Genomic DNA, 20,608 nt, shown 5'->3' with positions numbered 1-20,608 from the left:
ATTCAACTTCAAATTGCATTTCATGACCAACAAGTTATGGTCAGAGTCAAAGTCTGCTCCTGGGAATGCTTTGCAATCCAACACCTGGTTTCTGAATCTCTGCCTGATCATAATGAAGTCTATTTGATACTTTCCAGTGTCTCGTCCACGTATATAGCCGTTGTTTGTGGTGTTTGGATCAAGTATTAACAAGAACTAAATTATAATCGGTGCAGAATTCAACCAGCCGCCTTCCTCTTTCATTCCTTTGTCCCAATCAGAATTCTCCTACTGTATTACCTTCTCTTCCTTGTCCAACCACTGCATTCCAGTCTCCCATGACATTTGTATTCCCGTCACTTCATACATAATGTATTAAATCTTCTCTCTCTTCATATATTCTTTCGATTTCTTCATCATCCGCTGAACTAGTAGGCACTATTGTGGTGGGCATTAGTTTGGTGTCTATCTGGTGTCTATCTTTTCACTATGGTAGCCGTAGTAGCTTACCCGCTGCCCTGTTTTCTTGTTCATTATTAAACTTTCTGCTGCATTTCCCCTGTTTGATTTTGTGTTGATAATTCTGTAGACACTTGACCAAAAATCCTGCTCCTCCTGCGAACGTACTTCGCTTAAACCAACTACATCTAACTCTGTTACTAATTTGGTCACGTCACGTCACGCAAATTTTTGGATGGCCCCTGCTTTGAGACATACTCTTTTCAAAACGGAAAGCTCTAAAGGAATTCTGGTGTCGGCGTGACCATCCGTACTATTCGAGTTTTCACTTATCCGTGCACATTATCTCAAGTAATCGGGTTCTACTGTTATAGGGGGACCGATAACTAGTAACCATGCCCTCTTTTAACAAGAATAAAGAGAGAGAAGGAGTCCCGACTCGTCAAGAAATGAAGGCACCAGCAATAGAAACGGAAGGACAATGAATACTATCTCGGTCTAGCCCTGAAGATAGTTTTCCATCGTATCCCATTTTTACACCAGGCAAATTCTGGGGTTTTACCGTAATGGTTTCCACAGTCCTAGCCACAGATCTACCTGAGTTGGTGCGATTAAAATCCAATAACAAATTTTGAACATTAAATGCATCGTACATATAAGTGTAAGCAAGAGCAGGCTTGGGAGGGGCTTTATAAGTTTCTCACAGTTTGTGAGCCCTCGGTGGAAACTTATGAATTTCATTCTTTTCACGGCAGCATAGTTAACAACGGTCTACACTTCCAGCACATTGCTGCCTTATGTTCACGAGAAAGATGGAGATTTTGAATGGTCTTCTAATATCTTTACCTCCTCTGTAGTCCAAAATAATTCTTAATTCAGCAGCACTTAAGAGCTATTACACGTGGCAGACACTGGGGAGAGTAATATTGATTGCAGATTCCCTTCTTCTCTTGCACTTGACCTACATCACAAATAAGAGTTCTCCAACAATCAATAAACAAAGAGGTTCGGAGGTCATACGGTGCAGTGCTGGGCATATATCAAGACGCTTCTGTTCAGCAATGAAAACAGATCGGTTGGAGACGGAATAAATGCATTATGAACCTCAAATACATGAGTTACAGGGACTGACAAGTATCAGGCTTGAGAGATAGAACTCAGGTGTAAAAGTAAAATCGCATCAGGGAAAAGTGCAGTTAAAATAAAAAATTTACATCGTTCCAATGGCCACTAGTGTCCTTACTACAAGTAAAATTTCGTGGCGCGCTTACCTGTCTCTGCTTCACGTAGTAATGGTATTGCAGAAATGAAATGTCGTATGGCTGTTAGTGCCGGGATATCCCAGGATGGGTTCGGCTCGCCAGGTGCAGGTCTTTCTATTTGACTCCCGTAGGCGACCTGCGCGTCGTGATGAGGATGAAATGTTGATGAAGACAACACATACACCCAGCCCCCGGGCCATTGGAATTAACCAATTAAGGTTAAAATCCCCGACCCGGCCGGGAATCGAACCCGGGACCCTCTGAACCGAAGGCCAGTACGCTGACCGGTCAGCCAACGAGTCGGACGGTATTGCAGAAGAAACCCTATTATTCGATCTAGCGAGGATGCACAATTGAAAACTCGGATAATACGGACGATCACACGGACACCAGAATTTCTTTAAAGCTCTTTGTTTTTGTTTCACAGCGCTCCCTCGTTTGCTTACTGCCATAATACCCACGCGTCGCACAGTATTCACTGCAATACTTTCAAGAATTACTGCATTAAAAAAGTGAAGTAGTGTTTTAGACGTACAAATTTGGCCCGGATAGTATGGACCCTCGATTAATCGAAGCTTGGATAATCGGGGTTTTATAGTATTTGTTTACTGTAAAGGACTACTGAAAAAGGTCGAACTCCACGTGTAATCGCGGCCAAAACTAATTTCTCTCATCTCCCCGCGGCATAGAGATGTCTGGTCATTTAACATGTGCACCCCGTCCCTCCTCACTCTCTCTTCCCTACCTACGTACGCTGGAGTAGGCCATAATTCTGTTATTTTGTCCAAAACTCGTGTCTTTTTGAAGAACTTCGAAAGTGGCAAACAGTTATTTCGGCAGAGATCTTTGTCATTTGCTAATCAAAAGTAGATGATTACATAATGTTTTCTATTTCCGAACCATATCTCACATGAGTGAAATTTACCAAGCAGTACTATTTTGTTGTCTGTTACTATGGACTTGGAATTGTTTTTTAATTTGACATTGAGGAGGTCCATGTATATTGGGTGTAGAGTGAAATCGTTATTCATCCAAAGAAACTATTCACCAAAAAAGGCTGTATCACTGCCCATTTTGAATAATATCCATTGAATAAATACTATTAACAAAAATGAAATAGTGTCTTTTTTTTCCCTTTGTTTGTTTATTTGTTTAATGTTTTTGTCTTTACGTCTCACTAACTTCTTTTACGATCTTCGGTTTGTTTGTTTGTTTTCTGTTATGCTCGTAAACGAATAAACCGACTGAGCTGAAATTTGGCCAGGATAAAGCTTGAAATACCGAATCATTACAAGGATACCTTTGATTTTGATATATTTCAGCATTTTAAACTAGTGGGAAATTTTACAGGGGTATGTCCCTAATGTGGGCAATTGTTACCCCTACATCACCTAAGTAAATAATTGACCTAAAGAAAGATGACGTGCACTATGCGGCCTTGAAATTTAATTTTCTAAAACGTCATACGCATTTTTTGTAACTCCGACGGTTTTCAAGGAAATTCAGGTCCCTTGTGTTTTTGGATACGGTCGTTTTCGCTAATGAATAGGCTACTCATTTCACGCGTAGGAAGGTCTCACGTGAAGCCATCTTCGTCATTATTTGTGCAAAGCCGGTGTACCCCCCTCCCCCTACTACTAAAATGTTTTCATTCCTCCCCTGAAGGGGGAGGCGGGCCTCTTAGGTGGTGACGCCGTCTCTCAGGCCGGGGGATTTGTTACGGTGAAGGAGATGCTCTGAGAAGGTGAGGGAGTTGGCGGTCGTGGCCTATACTACGAACTGTCCCGGCATTCGCCTTAGTGCTGAGAATGAGAAACCACTGAAAACCATTCTCAGGACAGCCGACGGTTGGGGCCACCCGTGAGGTCCAGCCCTGTCTCCCGAATGCAGGGGCGTAGAGCCACGGTAGAACCGTGGTCACTTGAGGGCCGAGACCCACTCTGCATCTACCGACCGCCGTGGTCGTTTGCCAGGCCACATGAACAATGAGCACGCTGTTCTACGGGGAGAGTTTGGAGGCTACAGTTGTATCGTTGAGAGTGCCAAGCGTGCACATCCATATTTGAGAAACTGTTATTTGCGTGAAACAGTTACAACTGTTCCTCTTTCGAACTCGAAACAGTTTAAAAATAACTGTATCGAATAGCAGTTTTGCTTCTCCTTCCAAGTAGCGATATGACACTATTGCTGCAGTGCACACTGCTATTAATATGTGATGCTGTGAGTTTGGGGTACAATATGCATTTTTGCCTGTTACCATTCAGCTTGTCCGCCTCTGTGGTGTAATGGTTAGTCTGATTAGCCGCTACCCCCGGAGGCCCGGGTTCGATTCCCGGCTCTGCCACGAAATTTGAAAAGTGGTACGAGGGATGGAACGGGGTTCACTCAGCCTCGGGAGGTCAACGGAGTAGAGGTGGATTCGATTCCCACCTGAGCCATCCTGGAAGTGGTTTTCCGTGGTTTCCCACTTCTCCTCCAGGCAAATGCCGGGATGGTACCTAACTTAAGGCCATGGCCGCTTCCTTCCCTCTTCCTTGCCTGTCCCTTCCAATCTTCCCACCCCCCACCAAGGCCCCTGTTCAGCAAAGCAGGTGAGGCCGCTTGGGCGAGGTACTGGTCATTCTCCCCAGTTGTATCCTCCGACCCAATGTCTCACGCTCCAGGACACTGCCCTTGAGGCGGTAGAGGTGGGATCCCTCGCTAAGTCCAAGGGAAAAACCAACCCTGGAGGGTAAGCAGATGAAGAAAGAAAGACCATTCAGCTTTTATTGTACGATTCTTGTTAATCACATTTAAAATAGTGACTTAAAGACTACTAAACAGGACGAGTTAACGCAAAAGTAAATCAAACAGTACAGTTTCAGGAACAGTGGTCGTAACAGGGTGTTTTGTGAAACAGCTATATACCGAAACGGTTTCCATACCGAAACAGTTTAAAATAGCTGTTGCGTTTTTTCTGTCCCATCTCCGTTGGGAACTGCTGGGGGCTGTAGTTTATATATTCAGCCAGTTTCATTATCATCGCCATCGTATTATATTCCGTGTTTCTATATGTTTAATATTGTGAACGTAGGCTTAGGATTCATATTTAGTGAGTTTATAAATTACATTTCATTTTGCGCCATTGCCACTTAAATCCTTGCTCATAAATCCGTACGAAGAATGGATACTTTAGCTAGCGCTGTATGTCCCGAGCATCGAAATCAAATAGTGAAGCTTCTGATGTAATTGCCGATGGAGCGGATGAAATTTATTGTTAGACAATGCTCTCATAAAAGATAACAACCTGATGTTGGTCTGCTGTGCAAGTGCCTCTATAAACTATGAGAAAACCGAGCTCGATAGCTGCAGTCGCTTAAGTGCGGCCAGTATCCAGTATTCGAGAGAAAGTGGGTTCGAACCCAACTGTCGGCAGCCCTGAAAATGGTTTTCCGTGGTTTCCCATTTTCACACCAGGCAAATGCTGGGGCTGTACCTTAATTAAGGCGACGGCCGCTTCCTTCCCACTCCTATCCCTTTCCTGTCCCATCGTCGCCATAAGACCTATCTGTGTAGGTACGACGTAAAGCCAATAGCCAAAAAAAAACAACTATGAGAAATATTCCGAACGGTTTATAAAAGAACCTCTTCATTATGAACAGACGTTTGTGCAGTACCTCTAATAGGGGCTTCCTTCCAAGTTGCACGTAAATGTACTTGAAGTCCCCAGTTCTATAGGCGGGCGGTTTTCTTCTCTCAGAAAATCACTTGTGATATAGGCCTTGCAACTGTAATGACGACTTCTGTCATACATATTTATGTAACCGTCACTGGAATACGTTACGAGGATTAGTAAAAACGACTATGTTCGCTTCCACTACATGAGTGACCGGGCTCGATAGCTGCAGTCGCTTAAGTGCGGCCAGTATCCAGTAGTCCGGAGATAGTAGGTTCGAACCTCACTGTCGCCAGCCCTGACGACGGTTTTCCGTGGTTTCCCATTTTCACACCAGGCAAATGCTGGGGCTGTACCTTAATTATGGCCACGGCCACTTCCTTCCCACTCCCAGACCTTCCCTGTACCATCATCGCAATAAGACCTACCTGTGTCGGTGCGACGTAAAGCAACTAGCAAATAAAAACTACATGAGTGAGTTTGTTGTGAAATTTTTCAATAGCTGCGGAGTTCAGGCACCATAACACTGTATCATCCCAAAGGTGACACTCGTCGCACATAGGAACAGAGAACGTGAGAATATCTTCAAAGAATAAGATTCGGACCGCCGACCCATTTTCAGATCTCAAAAACGTACCTGGATCTTACTCGTTCATCCACAATGACACCTTGTCCACCGGAAGCGCATTACTTATGCACTCTTCTTTCATCTCAACATTGGATTTTCATTCCTCTGATTAATGCTTTGCAGTATTCGTTGACGTTCCATCAAAACAGACCACTTCCGTACGTAGAATTCGTACTTTAGCTAGCACTGTATGCCTCGATCATCAAAGTCAAATAGTGAAGCTTCTGATGTAATTGCTGATCGTATTAGCGCTACTTATATTGTAACAACACGTAATATATAATATGTATGTAGTTGTTTCTCCTGCGCAAGTTTACTTTGCTGATAAGGAGGCAGCCAGAAGAGCAATATCGACCTTAACCATTTCACTCCGAAGTTCTTTTCAACCATTTACATGCCCCATGTCTTGTATTTACACAGCTATTGGACAGTCATGGAACTACAACATCAGCAAGATATTCCTCTTGAGGCATTTACCAAAACTTGACAATGGTTTGATAAATGTCTGCAGCTTATTTTACTGTAACTGACATTTACTATACTCATAAAAGTCAGGATCATCATTATTCCTTAAATTTCTAAATTACAATCTTCCTTCGTACTTCCTTTACACTTCTGCCCACCCATCTCAGACGACAGCTGTGAAATAAAAACAACATGCCCATAATTGTCGTCAAAATACGATAAGGCGATTTACAAATTGTCCGTCATCTGAACAGAGTATGTGAAGAGCAACAAAACTACAGCATCAGACTGAACTCGTAAGTGGAGAAGAGCGCATTAGTTGACATCTGAGTTAACTCGTGTTTGAGACAGCAGGAATCATGTTGACATCGGAGTTAACTCGTGTTTGGGACAGCGGGAAACATGTAGACATCAGAGTTAACTCGTATTTGGGATGGGAAATATGTTGACATCAGAGTTAACTCGTGTTTGAGACAGCAGGAATCATGTTGACATCGGAGTTAACTCGTGTTTGGGACAGCGGGAAACATGTAGACATCAGAGTTAACTCGTACTTGGGACGGGAAATATGTTGACATCAGAGTTAACTCGTGTTTGGGACAGCGGGAAAAATGTTAACAACCAAGTTAACTCGTGTTTGGCACAGCGGGAAAAATGTTGACATCAGAGTTAACTCGTATTTGGGATGGGAAAAATGTTGACAACCGAGTTAACTCGTGTTTGGGACAGCACGAGAAATGTTGACATCAGGGTTAGCTCGTGTTTTGGACAGCAGGAGACATGTTGACATCTGAGTTAACTCGGGCATGGAATGGAAAAGGTTAAGGACTAGCAGTGTTAGGTGGATTTTAGTATACTCCGGAATTTTAAGGAGCTCGTGAACTGTTCTGTTGGTGTATACATTATTTCTCACTGGTCATTCAACCTTAACCAACTAGATCAGCAATGACTGCAATCACCCATTTACACGGTCTCGCATATAAACTCAGACCGAACGCACGGTGTTTGTACTCCGCGCTACGGCAGCTGCCTCAGTCCAACTTATGTCGCGTGCGGCCGCCCTGCTTTAAGCGTGTATACAAACTTATATGAAATCTTCTTATAAAAGATGCCGGAAGTGTAATCCTTCATAATGAGGCGCTTCATAAACACCACTAGGATTTTCTGCACACCAATAACGAGAGTTATGACAATTGACATGTCCGAAAAGAACACAAGCTGTGGGTCGAATAAATGATGATTCAATGTTGCAAGATACCACTCACAATATCTCACTCTTGTGGCTGTATCAGCAGGTTTAAAACAATGGGCCCGTGTAAACCTGTGCGGTTAATGTCTAACAGCTTTGTAGCTCTGTGAGCAGAAGGAACCGAAACCCCTATTTGTTGTGCTCATTTTATGAGTGATTTATTCGATAACCGTTCAAGGTTCGCACCAATGTCATCTAGCGTTTCTTCTGTTAAAAATGTTCGTACGCGCGCATGTTTTCAATTGAGCACTCAGCCGGTAGTTTCAAATGCACTTACAATTACGCGAATCTATGCTCATGAAGGTGGCACTTAACCAAGAAATTCCTGAACAAATGCATCTCGTCCCTATCAAGCGGATTTGTAGTTAAAATCACTTTTACATACGGAAATACGGTGTTGCGATGATAACTGTCTCACCAAGTTAATAGCTGAGATTCAGAATGACTTGATGCTAGGTCAAACACGTTCACGCTCCTTGCAAGGTCAAGAATTATGTGAGCTGCTCCCGTGCAGCTGCTTACGTCTCGGAGAGTAGAAACGCCGCTGGACGGTCTGGGTTTATGAGAGACACCCTATATTCACTCCTTCGTGTGCAGCAAGTTTCTTTATGTATAACTGAGCCAAGTTCTTAGCATCTCCTGACAGCAATTTCCATACTTTCATGAAGCGTAAATTGAATCTCTTCTGGAAGTTAGAGGTACAAAGGGCAGAAAGATCCTCCTACCTTCCGAGATTAACAGTAGTATATACAAGGGACAAGCGGAGAAATATATCAATGTCTATAGAGGCAGAAAGGAATCAGGTCAGTTTGTCTCAATGGATGGGAACCTCATTGGATGAAAGGTACAATGACGGTTAACTAGCTTTTTTTATTTTATTAAACATTTACAAATTAAAATTTAATACGAGGGTCGAGTCATAAGTAATAGCAACTTTTTTTTTCTCGCGAACAGGAGACAACACGGAAAATCTAATATATGCATTTGGCAATATAGGGCATGTACTTATGCATGGTGCCTGAAGACAAATTCTGAATTCAGGAGATTCTCGTAGGAAAGTGACAGAACACAGGCCATTGATAAACATTGTTTCATTATGGTATATACAGCAAATACACAAGACTACGTACAAAGGACAGGTCTCCACTGGTTACAAAGCTTCGAAATAATCATACAAGGTTTCCACTGTGCGTTGCCAGCTCTGCATGGTATTGGCGTGCATTTCTGCCGCGGAGAACTGCTGTTTTAATATACGATCGTTGCTCCTGCTTGTTCACTTCCATTTTGTGACGCTCTCACTCGCACAATGAACTTGGAGGCATGCTTAGGCAGTGGCTTAGACCCACACTGTTGTTTACATACACCATATAGTGGCAAGTACATACTGTACGTTTCCAAATGCATATCTTAGATTTTCCGTGTTGTCTCCTGTTCGCGAGAAAGAAAAAGAGTTGCTATGATTTATGACTCGACCTACGTATTTTCCTGTATATTTTTGTGCAAATCATAAAACTCATTTAAATACGAGTATATTATATCCACACATGATACTGTAAAAATATTACACACATATCTTACATAATAATAAAACAGTAAATGGAAAATATTTTATTAATTTCTAACAAACGCACGCATAATGCAGTAGGAACTTAAGGAAGTTTGGTATAATATATACATTACTTACAACAAAACTACACACTTAACAACGCCTGCACCAAATATTCACACATACTTTTAAAAGAGTTTCCTCTTACACGAAAGTGTGTCCTTTGAAATGATGCTTCCATCACTGTAATATTAATTCTCTCATGTTCATTCAGGTCACTTTTAAACGGTATTTTGTTATCTAAAATTGGATATCTCTTTGCTTTTCAGAAGTCATTAAACTAAGCAAAATTACAGGAACACTTAAAAAGCCTTTTACCCTGAGCATAATAGAAGGTCTTCGTACAAATTAATAAAAGATGTCTTATTCTGAGCACTTAACTTGATACGCACAGATCTTTTAATTGTTATTCTTGTAAATTATAGCACTTTTTTATCCTGACTGATCTTTTCTAAGCATTTATCAGTGGAAATTGGATGGTCTATTTCAAATAATACTGAATTCTAATGTCGTGCTGTTTATGGAACTCAGGTATAGTTTGGCTGTACTTTCATGCCTAAACACACAATGATTTTCACAGACTCGGTATCAATGCCTTGACGAGAGCGGTGCAGACGGTCAGGAGTATAATCTTCATGGGTTTAGGACCAGAAGAACCTTTGGCCTGGGCATCCGGAGGCAGTACGATGTTGTCCATACCCTCCTGTAACTCCACCGTCCGTCCTGCCCTCCTCTCCTCATTGTCCACTCTGTTGTCCTTGATGTCCGAGCCAGTTCCTAGTCCATAAGGCTCCTGCGATCCCGTGCGAAGAAAATACATTCCACGTGCGCTGGTAACAGAATACAAGAACCATACTTCATTAAATAAATATTACAGCAGTAGAGACAGAGCACAGTTCAGTTTGCAATAGTAAGTCATTGTAATGTTGTCCGGTTACTTGACGTTCTGTCCTTCGGTTCGGAAGTACTCGGGTTCAGTGGCGTATACTGAGGGCTACCAAGGCTATCGGAGAAGCAAAAACCTCAAACGAGAACGATGGAGGACTAAAGCACATTATAATGTAAGCTTTTGACACATTGTTCCATTTACAAAACTTAAAAACGTTCCTCGCATTTCTCAGTGCAAGGCTATCTGATACCGACATTGTAGCCCAAGCATTGCGTCCATCTCCGCTCGACTCCGCCACGCACAGCCTGCTGCTGAATGTCTGATAGGTGCGGGGACCGAGGGGATAGGTGTGCAAGGCTTCGTCCGTAAGTTCGCCATGAGAGAGAGAGAGCTCAAAGACTCGAAGTTTTCCGGAAGCCTCCGAACGAACACGATTGGCAATCATGCGTTCCCCGTCATATAGACTTCCTGACTTCATACTTCTGACTTAATTATCTAGAAAACAGAGTATTTCACTCCCCTCTACATCTGCAACCTTATAGGAAGACACTGCAGCGCTGCTGCAGGAGTAATACAATTTTCTTTTCATAGGTTGATCTGCCAAAATGAAGTGCAATCTTTCAGGTCGTTGTTTGGAATCGAACCCGTGACCATTGGTCGGACATCACCACCGATCTCCCGAGAAAGCTAATAAACCTGTGAACGACGGGTACGACCGCCGGTAATGCTGTAAAATTCTACATTTTAAATTATTAATAATAATAATGTCCGCCTCTGTGGTGTAGTGGTTAGCGCGATTAGCTGCCACCCCCGGAGGTCCGGGTTCGATTCCCGGCTCAGCCATCCTCGAAGTGGTTTTCCGTGGTTTCCCACTCCACCTCCAGGCGAATGCCGGGATTGTACCTAACCACGGCCGCTTCCTTCCCTCATCCTTGCCCATCCCTTCCAATCTTCCCATCCCCCTACAAGGCCCCTGTTCACCATAGCAGGTGAGGCCGCTGGCGAGGTACTGGTCATACTTCCCAGTTGTATCCCCCGACCAAGAGTCTGAAGCTCCAGGACACTGCCCTTGAGGTGGTAGAGGTGGGATCCCTCGCTGAGTCCGAGGGAAAAAGCCGAACCTGGAGGGTAAAAAGATGATGATGATGATGATGATGATGATGATGATGATGATGATATACGCAAAATTGGGATTTCATTGTCAGACTTTTTTGTACCTGCGCCAAGAATCTATTGTTTGTGTACAGCCGCCAGGAGCAACCTTCACTTGTCAGGTGAAAACGAATCTTACAGCGAAACGATTATTCACGTTTATGGCACATTCTCCAAGGAGGGGAGATAGCCAATAAAGGAGAAAAAAGAAGAATTTCTGTTTGAACACGTCGGGAAAGTTCGCAACTCCAAATTTTCTACAATTGTGGGCTCATTAAAAAATGATGTCCTATATGCCTTTTGCATATAAATAAATAAGTAAATAAGATCAATTAAAATATAAAGATTGAGAAAAATGTTCTACACACGGGGAGTCGAACCCACGATCGTCCAATTTCTAGTCCAAGCTCTCACCGCTACGCCAACTACTGCTCGGCGTGCGCGCCAACGTAAGTGGCTTATACAGTGCGGGAGCCACGTCAACATTTTTATTTTTATTTTTATTTTCTATACGCTTGGCCATCTGGTGTTCCCCCTTCGGGTACTTTCATTTCTAGCCAAGCCCTGCATGTTCTATAAAATCGGTGGTAACGAGTAGACAATGCCCCCTTGTCAGACAAATTCTCATGAAGTGCCGATCCCAATAAATTCAGAAAATATTCAGAAAGGAGAAGAAAAAGAAGGTTATAACTGAATAGTTTATAACTGTTAGGTTCTTTAGTCTGCCGAAACTAATTTTGAATAAATACATTTCTAAAATACCTGAAAAAAAACCTACGGTAACAGAATTATACCTGAAACAGAAACAACTTCATTAAAACAGAATGGCTTGTTTTATTCTTGATATAACATCATCAGATTCTATCACATCACACTCAAAATTATTTGAGTGTCACTCGTAGGGTAGATTGGTATGTGCCATTCTGTGGCCTTGGCAGATTTATATGCAATAACACCTTCTGGCTCAGTGAGGAAAACAACGGGAAACTACATCAATTCTTATTTTCCCTACTACACCTGTTGCATTATATTCTAGAGTGGAGAGAAGTGGGGACTTCATTAAGATAAGTTTCAAGTTTTGAAGGATTTAAACAGAAATAATAATAAATGTTAATACAGATACTTTGCCTTTGGCGTGAGTCTAGCTGGCTAGTCAGTCCGTTAACCTTCCACCACGCCATGACCCCCGCACTGGCTACATCAGTGGCATGCTGTAATATACTTTTAGGTGTTTTATTTTTAGTTTAGAGAAGAGAGGATTGACCAAACAGTTTGCTAGTAATGCATTCTGTTTCCCTCTCAATTTTAGGACTTAAGGGTGGAAGGGCAATAGGGAAAGCGGCAGCACATTCTAGGCAGAGGGAGCTCCAAGTTCAGAGTTAACGTGTACTGTAATAGTGAATGTAGCTACCATAGATAGCTTAGGCGTCACTGAACAGGTGTAGTAGGAAAATAAGAATTGATATAAATTCCGGTTGTTTTCCTGACTGAGTCAGGAGATGTTATTACATTTCAATCTGCCAAGGCCACAGAAACGCACATACCAATCTACCCTACGAGTGACACTTTGATGACATTCATCACAGGGACTGGCTGTATAAGGGATGGTGCTACTAGCAAAGTCAAGGAAGGGAGAAAGAACAGTAACTTATCTTCTATCTATCTTAATCTGTTTACCCTCCAGGGTTGGCTTTTCCCTCGGACTCGGCGAGGGATCCCAACTCTACCGCCTCAAGGGCAGTGTCCTGGAGTTTCAGACTTTTGGGTCGGGGATACAACTGGGGAGAATGACCAGTACCTCGCCCAGGCGGCCGCACCTGCTATGCTGAACAGGGGCCTTGTAGAGGGATGGGAAGATTGGAAGGGATAGACAAGGAAGAGGGAAGGACGCGGCCGTAGCCTTAAGTGAGGTACCATCCCGGCATTTACCTGGAGGAGAAGTGGGAAACCGCGGAAAACCACTTCCAGGATGGCTGAGGTGGGAATCGAACCCACCTCTACTCAGTTGACCTCCCGAGGCTGAGTGGACCCCGTTCCAGCCCTCATACCACTTTTCAAATTTCGTGGCAGAGCCGGGAATCGAACTCGGACCTCCGGGGGTGGCAGCTAATCACCCTAACCACTACACCACAGAGGCGGACCACAGTAACTTATGAGAAAACAAATTTATTTTTTATAAGCTCACCAGACAAAAGAGTTAGTCAGCCCTGCAGAAATCATTACAAGCTTCATTTAATACCGTGTTACCGCCTGGATTCGGCTAGGAAGTTCGTCTGCAAGGTTGTGCAGATACGTCGCATACAGGTTAAGCACCTCGCAGAGGATGTGATCGTCCAATTCCACCAAATTACGGAGATACTGATGTTGACGTTTTACCCGCTGTTCCAACATATTCCACAGATTTCCAATGGGGTTCAAATCAGGTGATTTTGCAGGCCAATGGAGATGTAATAGGGTAGGGGTGGTTTCATAAAACCAGTCACATATGCGTCCATCCCGATTACCTCTTCTGTTGTCATCTTAAAAATCCGGGGTATCAATAGCATACTCATCATGCAGATGTGGACTGAAGGGCAACACCTGATCATCCAGAATGTTTAAATAAGCATGCTACCGTAGCTGTGAGCTTGTATTCGGGAGACAGCGGGTTCGAACCCAACGGTCAACAGCCCTGAAAATGGTTTTCCGTGGTTTCCCATTTTCACACCAGGCAAATGCTGAGGCTGTACCTTAATTAAGGCCACAGTCGCTTCCTTCCCACTCCTACCCCTTTTCTATCCTATCGTCATCATAAGACCTATCTGTTAGACCGAGCTCGATAGGTGCATTCGCTTAAGTGCGGCCAGTATCCAGTATTCGGGAGATAGTGGGTTAGAACCCCACTGTCGGTATCCCTGAGGATGGTTTTCCATGGTTTCCCCTTTTTCACAGCAGGCAAATGCTGGGGCTGTGCTTTAATTAAGGCCACGGCCGCTTCTTTCCCACTCCTAGACATTTCCTGCCCCATCGTCGCCATAAGACCTCTCTGTGTCGGCGCGACTTACAGCAAATTGTAAAAAAAAAAAGACCTGTCTGTGTCGGGGCGACGTAAAGCCAATTGTAAAAAGATCCTGGTTCATGTCAGTGGTCACCTCAACGAGCTGGCCCAATCTATGATACGAACAACACTCCCAAAGCATCATAGACCCACCTCCGGCTTGAACGTGACCTGGGGCACATCCTGGATGAAATGCTTCATTTGGCCTTCGGTGCATTTGTCGAAGTGCGTCATTGGAATACAGCTAAAAAACGTTATTCGTCAGACCACATTACGTTCCTTTTTTTTTTTTTTTGCTATTTTGCTTAACGTCGCACCAACACAGATATGTCTTATGGCGACGATGGGAGAGGAAAGGTCTAGGAAGTGGAAGGAAGCGGCCGTAGCCTTAATTAAGGTACAGCCCCGACATTTGCCTGGTGTGAAAATGGGAAACCACGGAAAACCATCTTCAGGGCTGCCGACAGTGGGGCTCGAACCCACTATCTCCCGATTACTGGATACTGGCCGCACTTAAGCGACTGCAGCTATCGAGCTCGGTACATTACGTTCCGCCAGTCAGCTGCTGTCTACATTCGATTGCTAGCCCACTGAAGACACGGAGCTTTGTGTACCTGAGTGAGCAGTGGCCTCGTGCGACGTGACGAACTCCAAATGTTCATCGCATGTAGACCCCGTCGCAATGTTCTCTCGCTAACAGGTTCTGATGGACCTTCATTCGCTGACTGCAGCAATTCATGTCGGATTTGGAAACGATTTTGATTCACAAGCCGCGAAACGCGTCTCCAGTCCCTTTCAGACAGGATCATTTTCCGACCACAATAATTTCTGACGTCGAGTTTTGTGACCACGAGTAGTACACCACTGCTTTAGACACGGTGAATAGCCCGCTGCGGAACCCCAACAAATCTAGCAACTTCACGCAACGTTTGGCCAAGGGCACGGTCAAACACGATTGCCTCTTTTTGCCACTCTGTCACATCCTTACATTTACCCATTTTGACCGACACTGTCCGCTTGAGTCTCACTGATCGCTACTGCCTTATGCTCACGTAGAGGCAATACGCGTGCGGTTGAGCACGGGACCCCTTCGTTGCGCCATCTGTACAGACTTAACGATCCATCTGTGTATGCGCACTAGGGTGACTAATTTTTGTCCCGTGAGCTTATATTCCTAGTGGTTTAACGTCGCAGGATTTTAGGTGACGATGATAGGGCTAGGACTTAAAGAGACCCTGACCTCAATTAAAATACAGACCCAGCATTTGCCTGGTTTTAAAATTGGAAGCCTCGAAAGCCATCTTCAGTCTGCCGATTGTGGAGACCAAACCCCGAACACAAGCTAGCAGCTGCGCTGCCCGAACTGCGCGGTCATCTCACTCCATAATTACAGAGATAACTGGTTAATGACGTGTCATGGCATGCTTCTCAACTTTATCCTACAAAACGGTTTACCCTTTCATATTTCCCAGAAGGCGCATTGGTGATATTCAGTAATGACATGAGGGAGATGAAGTTTAGTACTTAAGGTGAAAGTTTCTTGTAGTAACCCATTTCCAAAGCGCCACTTCCAGTCAACAGTCGTTTAGAAAGTAATAGTCCCTTTGGGTTGCCACGTATGAAGCTCATAGAACTCTCAAAGCTAGCGATATAATAGAGTGTGAAATATGGGCAAACGTTGTTCGATCAGTGATGCCTCGTAAGAAAGGGATAAATTGTATATTTTGTTATATTTACAAGTTGCTTTACGTCACACCGACACAGATAGGTCTTATGGCGACAATGGAACAGTGAAGGGCTAGGAGTGGGAAGGAAACGGCCGTGGCCTTAATTTAGATACGCCGGGCTGAGTGGCTCAGACTGTTAAGGCGCTGGCCTTCTGACCCCAACTTGGCAGATTCGATCCTGGCTCAGTCCGGTGGTGTTTGAAGGTGCTCAAATACGTCAACCTCGTGTCGGTAGATTTACTGGCACGTAAAAGAACTCCTGCGGGACTAAATTCCGGTACCTCGGTATCTCCAAAAACCGTAAAAGAGTAGTTAGTGCCACGTAAAACAAATAACATTATAATTATATTAATTTAGGTACAGCTTGGTTTAAAATGGGAAACCACGGAAAAGCATCTTCAGAACTGAAGAAAGTAGGATTCGAACCCACTATCTCCCGACTACTGGATACTAGCCGCATTTAAGTGACTGCAGCTATCGAGCTCGGTGAAATTATAAAATGAAAACCTCCCCGGAATAAGGATGAAACTAACAAATCAGAAGAAAATTATTTCTGGGGTTTATTTCATGGTATATATTACGCCCGCCTGGTGGCCTTGATCGTTAAGGCTTTGAAGTCTAAACGGCCTGACACCATGCTAGGTTCAAGTCCCGTTTGTCGAAAAAAAATCCACCATCAGAATGTTGGCCGACAGGGCAGAGGAGGTGTTGGTATACAATTTCTAATCACTAGATTGCGTGCCAAAAGCCTGGATTAAACTCCAAACCTCTCCGCAGAGCTCATGTGGAGTGAGGGCTTATGACGCTGTTGACGTTGATTCGTCCGTCGGATAGGGAAGTTAAGACTTGAGCAGACCCCTTGGTGCTATTCGAAATGAGTAGGCTATGTGCCGGTACCGGGTTTCACTCTCTCCCTTTCTACTGTCATACATCAAGTCATTCATTCCATCTAATTAACTCCTATGATGAGGTTGACGTCAGGAAGAGCATCCGGTCATAAAAACTCGCCACGACAGGTTCATCTCACCTCACACCCGACCCCGTAGAGAAACGTGTCAAAGGTTGAACAAACAAACACAGTAAGATAGTGGGCTCGAACCTCACTGTCGGCAGCCCTGAAGATGGTTTTCCGTGGTTTCCCATTTTCTCACCAGGCAAATGCTGGGGCTGGACCTTAATTAAGGCCACGGCCGCTTCCTTCCCACTCCTAGCCCCTCCCTGTCCCATCGTCGCCATAAGACCTATCTGTGTCGGTGCGACGTAAAGCAACTAGCAAAAACAAAACAAAACCACTTCATGGCAACCGCTATTTGAATCAACTGCATATGCAAGTGTACAAATGAGATGTTGTTGTTATAACTTAAGGTTTTAAAAGTAATATATGAATTGGAAGTGGTATAATGGAAAATAATCTGCAAGTATGTCTTACATTTGCATACAACAGAAGAAAAATCCTGTACATGCACTTGGAACAAAAATGATAGCTAATAATTTTAGTGTAATATTAAAAGTCGCCTCTGTGGTAACAATAATCTCGTGTGGCTATTTCTAGCCGAGTGCAGCCCTTGTAAGGCAGACCCTTCGACGAGGGTGGGCAGCATCTGCCATGTGTAGGTAACTGCGTGTTATTGTGGTGGAGGATAGTGTTATGTATGGTGTGTGAGTTGCAGGGATGTTGAGAACAGTACAAACACCCAGCCCCCGAGCCATTGGAATTAACCAATTAAGGTTAAAATCCCCGAACAGGATTCGAACCCGGTACCCGCTGAACCGAAGGTCATTACGCTGACCATTCAGCCAACGAGTCGGATGCCTCTGTGGTGTAGGGTTTAGTATGATTAGCTGCCACCCCCGGAGGCCCGGGTTCGATTCTCGGCTCTGCCACGAAATTTGAAAAGTTATACGACGAATGAAACGGAATCCACTCAGCCTCTGGATGTCAACTGTGTAGAGAGGGGATTCGATCCCACCTCAGCCATCCTCAAAGTGCTTTTCCGAGGTTTCCCACTTCTTCTCAGCGAAATGCCGGGATGGTACCTAACTTAAGGCCACAGCCACTTCCTTCCCTCTTCCTTGCCTATCCCTTCCATTGTTTCTGTCCCCTTCCAAGGCCCCTGTTCAGCACAGCAGGTGAGGCCACCTGTTTTAGGTACTGGTCCTCCTTCCCAGTTGTATCCCTGACCCAAAGTCTCACGCTCCAAGACACTGCTCCTGAGGCGGTAGAGGTGGGATCACTCTCTGACTCCGAGAGAAAAACCAATCCTGGAGATTAAAGAGATTAAGAAAGAAAGAAAGAAAGAAAGAAAGAAAGAAAGAAAGAAAGGAAGAAAGTAGTAATAAAATTAACAATAACACAAATGTCAAGATCATTTTTCAAAATATAGGTGTGATTTCGCCTATGGCGTTTTTTGAATGATTATTACACCTGGTGATGAACGAACACAAGCACTGTCCATCATCTTCACTGATGTTCCATGCTTACACCGCGGAGGACAAAGTCATGCTGCCTATAAACCAGCTTGAAGTTCAAGTATAAGACGTAAATTGAAATGGCGTATGGTGTCCGAGGAAAAGTTCGGCTCGCCAGATGCAGGTCTTTTGATTTGACTACCGTAGGCGACCTGCGCGTCTTGATGAGGATGAAATGATGATGAAGACGGCACATACACCCAGCACCCGTGCCGGAGAAATTAACCAATTATAATTAAATTTTCCGACCATGCCGGGAATCGAACCCAGGACCCCTGTGGCCAAAGGCTAACACGCTAATCACTTAGCCATGGTGCCGGACATATAAGACGTAAAATGACACCACAGCATAGAGGCATGATGACACACTCTATTTTCACTAAAATTTCTTTTTTCAAAAATGTGTTTGTTACATCCTTATTCTGGAGTGATCTTCAATTTTTATTTATTTATTATGCTTTTGTACGTGGCGAAGTTAGGGCTCTTTGCAGTCTCTTGCACGTAACCACTGCAGTGATACATCATTGGGAGCAGAGCGTAACAGTACATAATAAAAAATGTAAACTCGTGTCCTCAACCCGAGGTAGTGCAGCTCTACAAGAAAAGAATTGTTATAGATACATAGAGGATCAGTGAACAGTGAACGTCACAATAGTTGAGGACAGGCTAGTGATTGTATAAGTTTTACTCTCACTTTACATGGCAAAATATGGCTGTTTCGTTTAAGAGAATGAAGTATCGAAAATAAATGTTTACAAACACTTTTAATATATAACACCAATTTAAAGTTTCGTTCATTGTCACTCTAAGATTTCTCACAGTTTGGCTGAATGGAATAATTCTGCCATTCAGTATAACTGCAGAAATAGCTTCGTATCGTAGTGAGGTAAACAATTTTTGAGAGCCAATAATGATTGCTTGAGTCTTGGAGGTGTTCAGAAGGAGGGAATTTTTCAAGGAGCAAGCATTAACTCGCCTATTATGGCTCGGGGAAAATCAGAGGTCTTAGAGTGGCAGTATATTTGTAAGTCGTCCGCATAAGGATGGTAGCTGCAATTCTTTAAATTGGATGAAATATCGTTTATGTAAAAAATAAAGAGCAAAGGGCCTAAAATACTGCCCTGCGGGGTGCTTGCCATCCTGGTTAGCCAGTGAGAGGTTTTTACCAAGGGTGATAATCTGTTGCACGCTATTTTTGAGGTACGATGAAGTAATAATATTTCATCATGTTTAATAGAGCCTGAATGTTTATAGAGTCAAATGCGCTACCAAAGTCGAGGAGATTAAGTATTGTCATCAGTCTTTGGTCCATTGCGTGTCGTATGTCCTCAGTCACTTTGAACATGGCTGTTGCTGCGTTGTGTCCCTTGATGAAGCCAGACTGCAATGTGTCTAGGAGAGAATGGTCGTTTAAGTATTCCAACACCTTTTTATTAACCGCACGCTCGAGTGCTTCAGCATTTGCAGGTAAAATAGAAATTAGTTTCTAGTCGGATATTTGGGAGGGGTGGATTTCTTGGGCACAGGGATAACATTGGCTTATTTTCATAGTGAAGGAAAGGCAGTAGCTTAAAATGTGGCTAATGTTTGGTAAAATAGCACCAATAATGTTGTGTAAGAAAGTTATAGGGGTATCATCCACTCCTCTAGCTTTTGATTTGATGGAATGTAATAGGTTTTTAACGTTATTAGTAGTAACGGGGTGAAATGTAAAATATTGTTGGTCAGGTAAAGGGTTAGTTATGTCCGACTCGTTGGCTGAATGGTCAGCGTACTGCCCTTCTGTTCAGAGGATCCTGTTTCGATTCCCGGCCAGGCCGGGGATATTGAACTCTTCTGATTAATTATTCTGGCTCGAGGACTGGGTGTTTGTGTCTGTCCCAACACTCTCCTCTTCATATTAAGACAACATACTACACTATCAACCACCACAGAAATACACAATAGTGATTACATCCTTCCATATAGGGTTGGTGTCATGAAGGTCATCCGGCCGTAAAACAAGGCCAAATCTATATGTGCGGCACAGTT

General features: G+C 43.7%; 1 protein-coding gene across 2 annotated transcripts in view; it reads right to left on the bottom strand.

Moving 5' to 3' along the window:
* Positions 1 to 9,209: 9,209 nt before the first annotated feature.
* Positions 9,210 to 20,608, bottom strand: part of LOC136872076 (inactive pancreatic lipase-related protein 1) — a 344,511-nt gene continuing 333,112 nt past the window's right edge. For both annotated transcript variants that reach the window (XM_067145939.2, XM_067145944.2), the window contains exon 8: positions 9,210 to 10,133. In XM_067145939.2, coding sequence (XP_067002040.2) covers positions 9,878 to 10,133 — 256 coding nt within the window. In that variant the 3' untranslated portion in view covers positions 9,210 to 9,877. The remainder of the gene's footprint in view (positions 10,134 to 20,608) is intronic.

This window comes from Anabrus simplex, chromosome 1, assembly GCF_040414725.1.
Source record: "Anabrus simplex isolate iqAnaSimp1 chromosome 1, ASM4041472v1, whole genome shotgun sequence".
Taxonomy (NCBI): Eukaryota; Metazoa; Arthropoda; class Insecta; order Orthoptera; family Tettigoniidae; genus Anabrus; species Anabrus simplex.
This window is presented reverse-complemented; position numbering and strand designations above follow the sequence as displayed.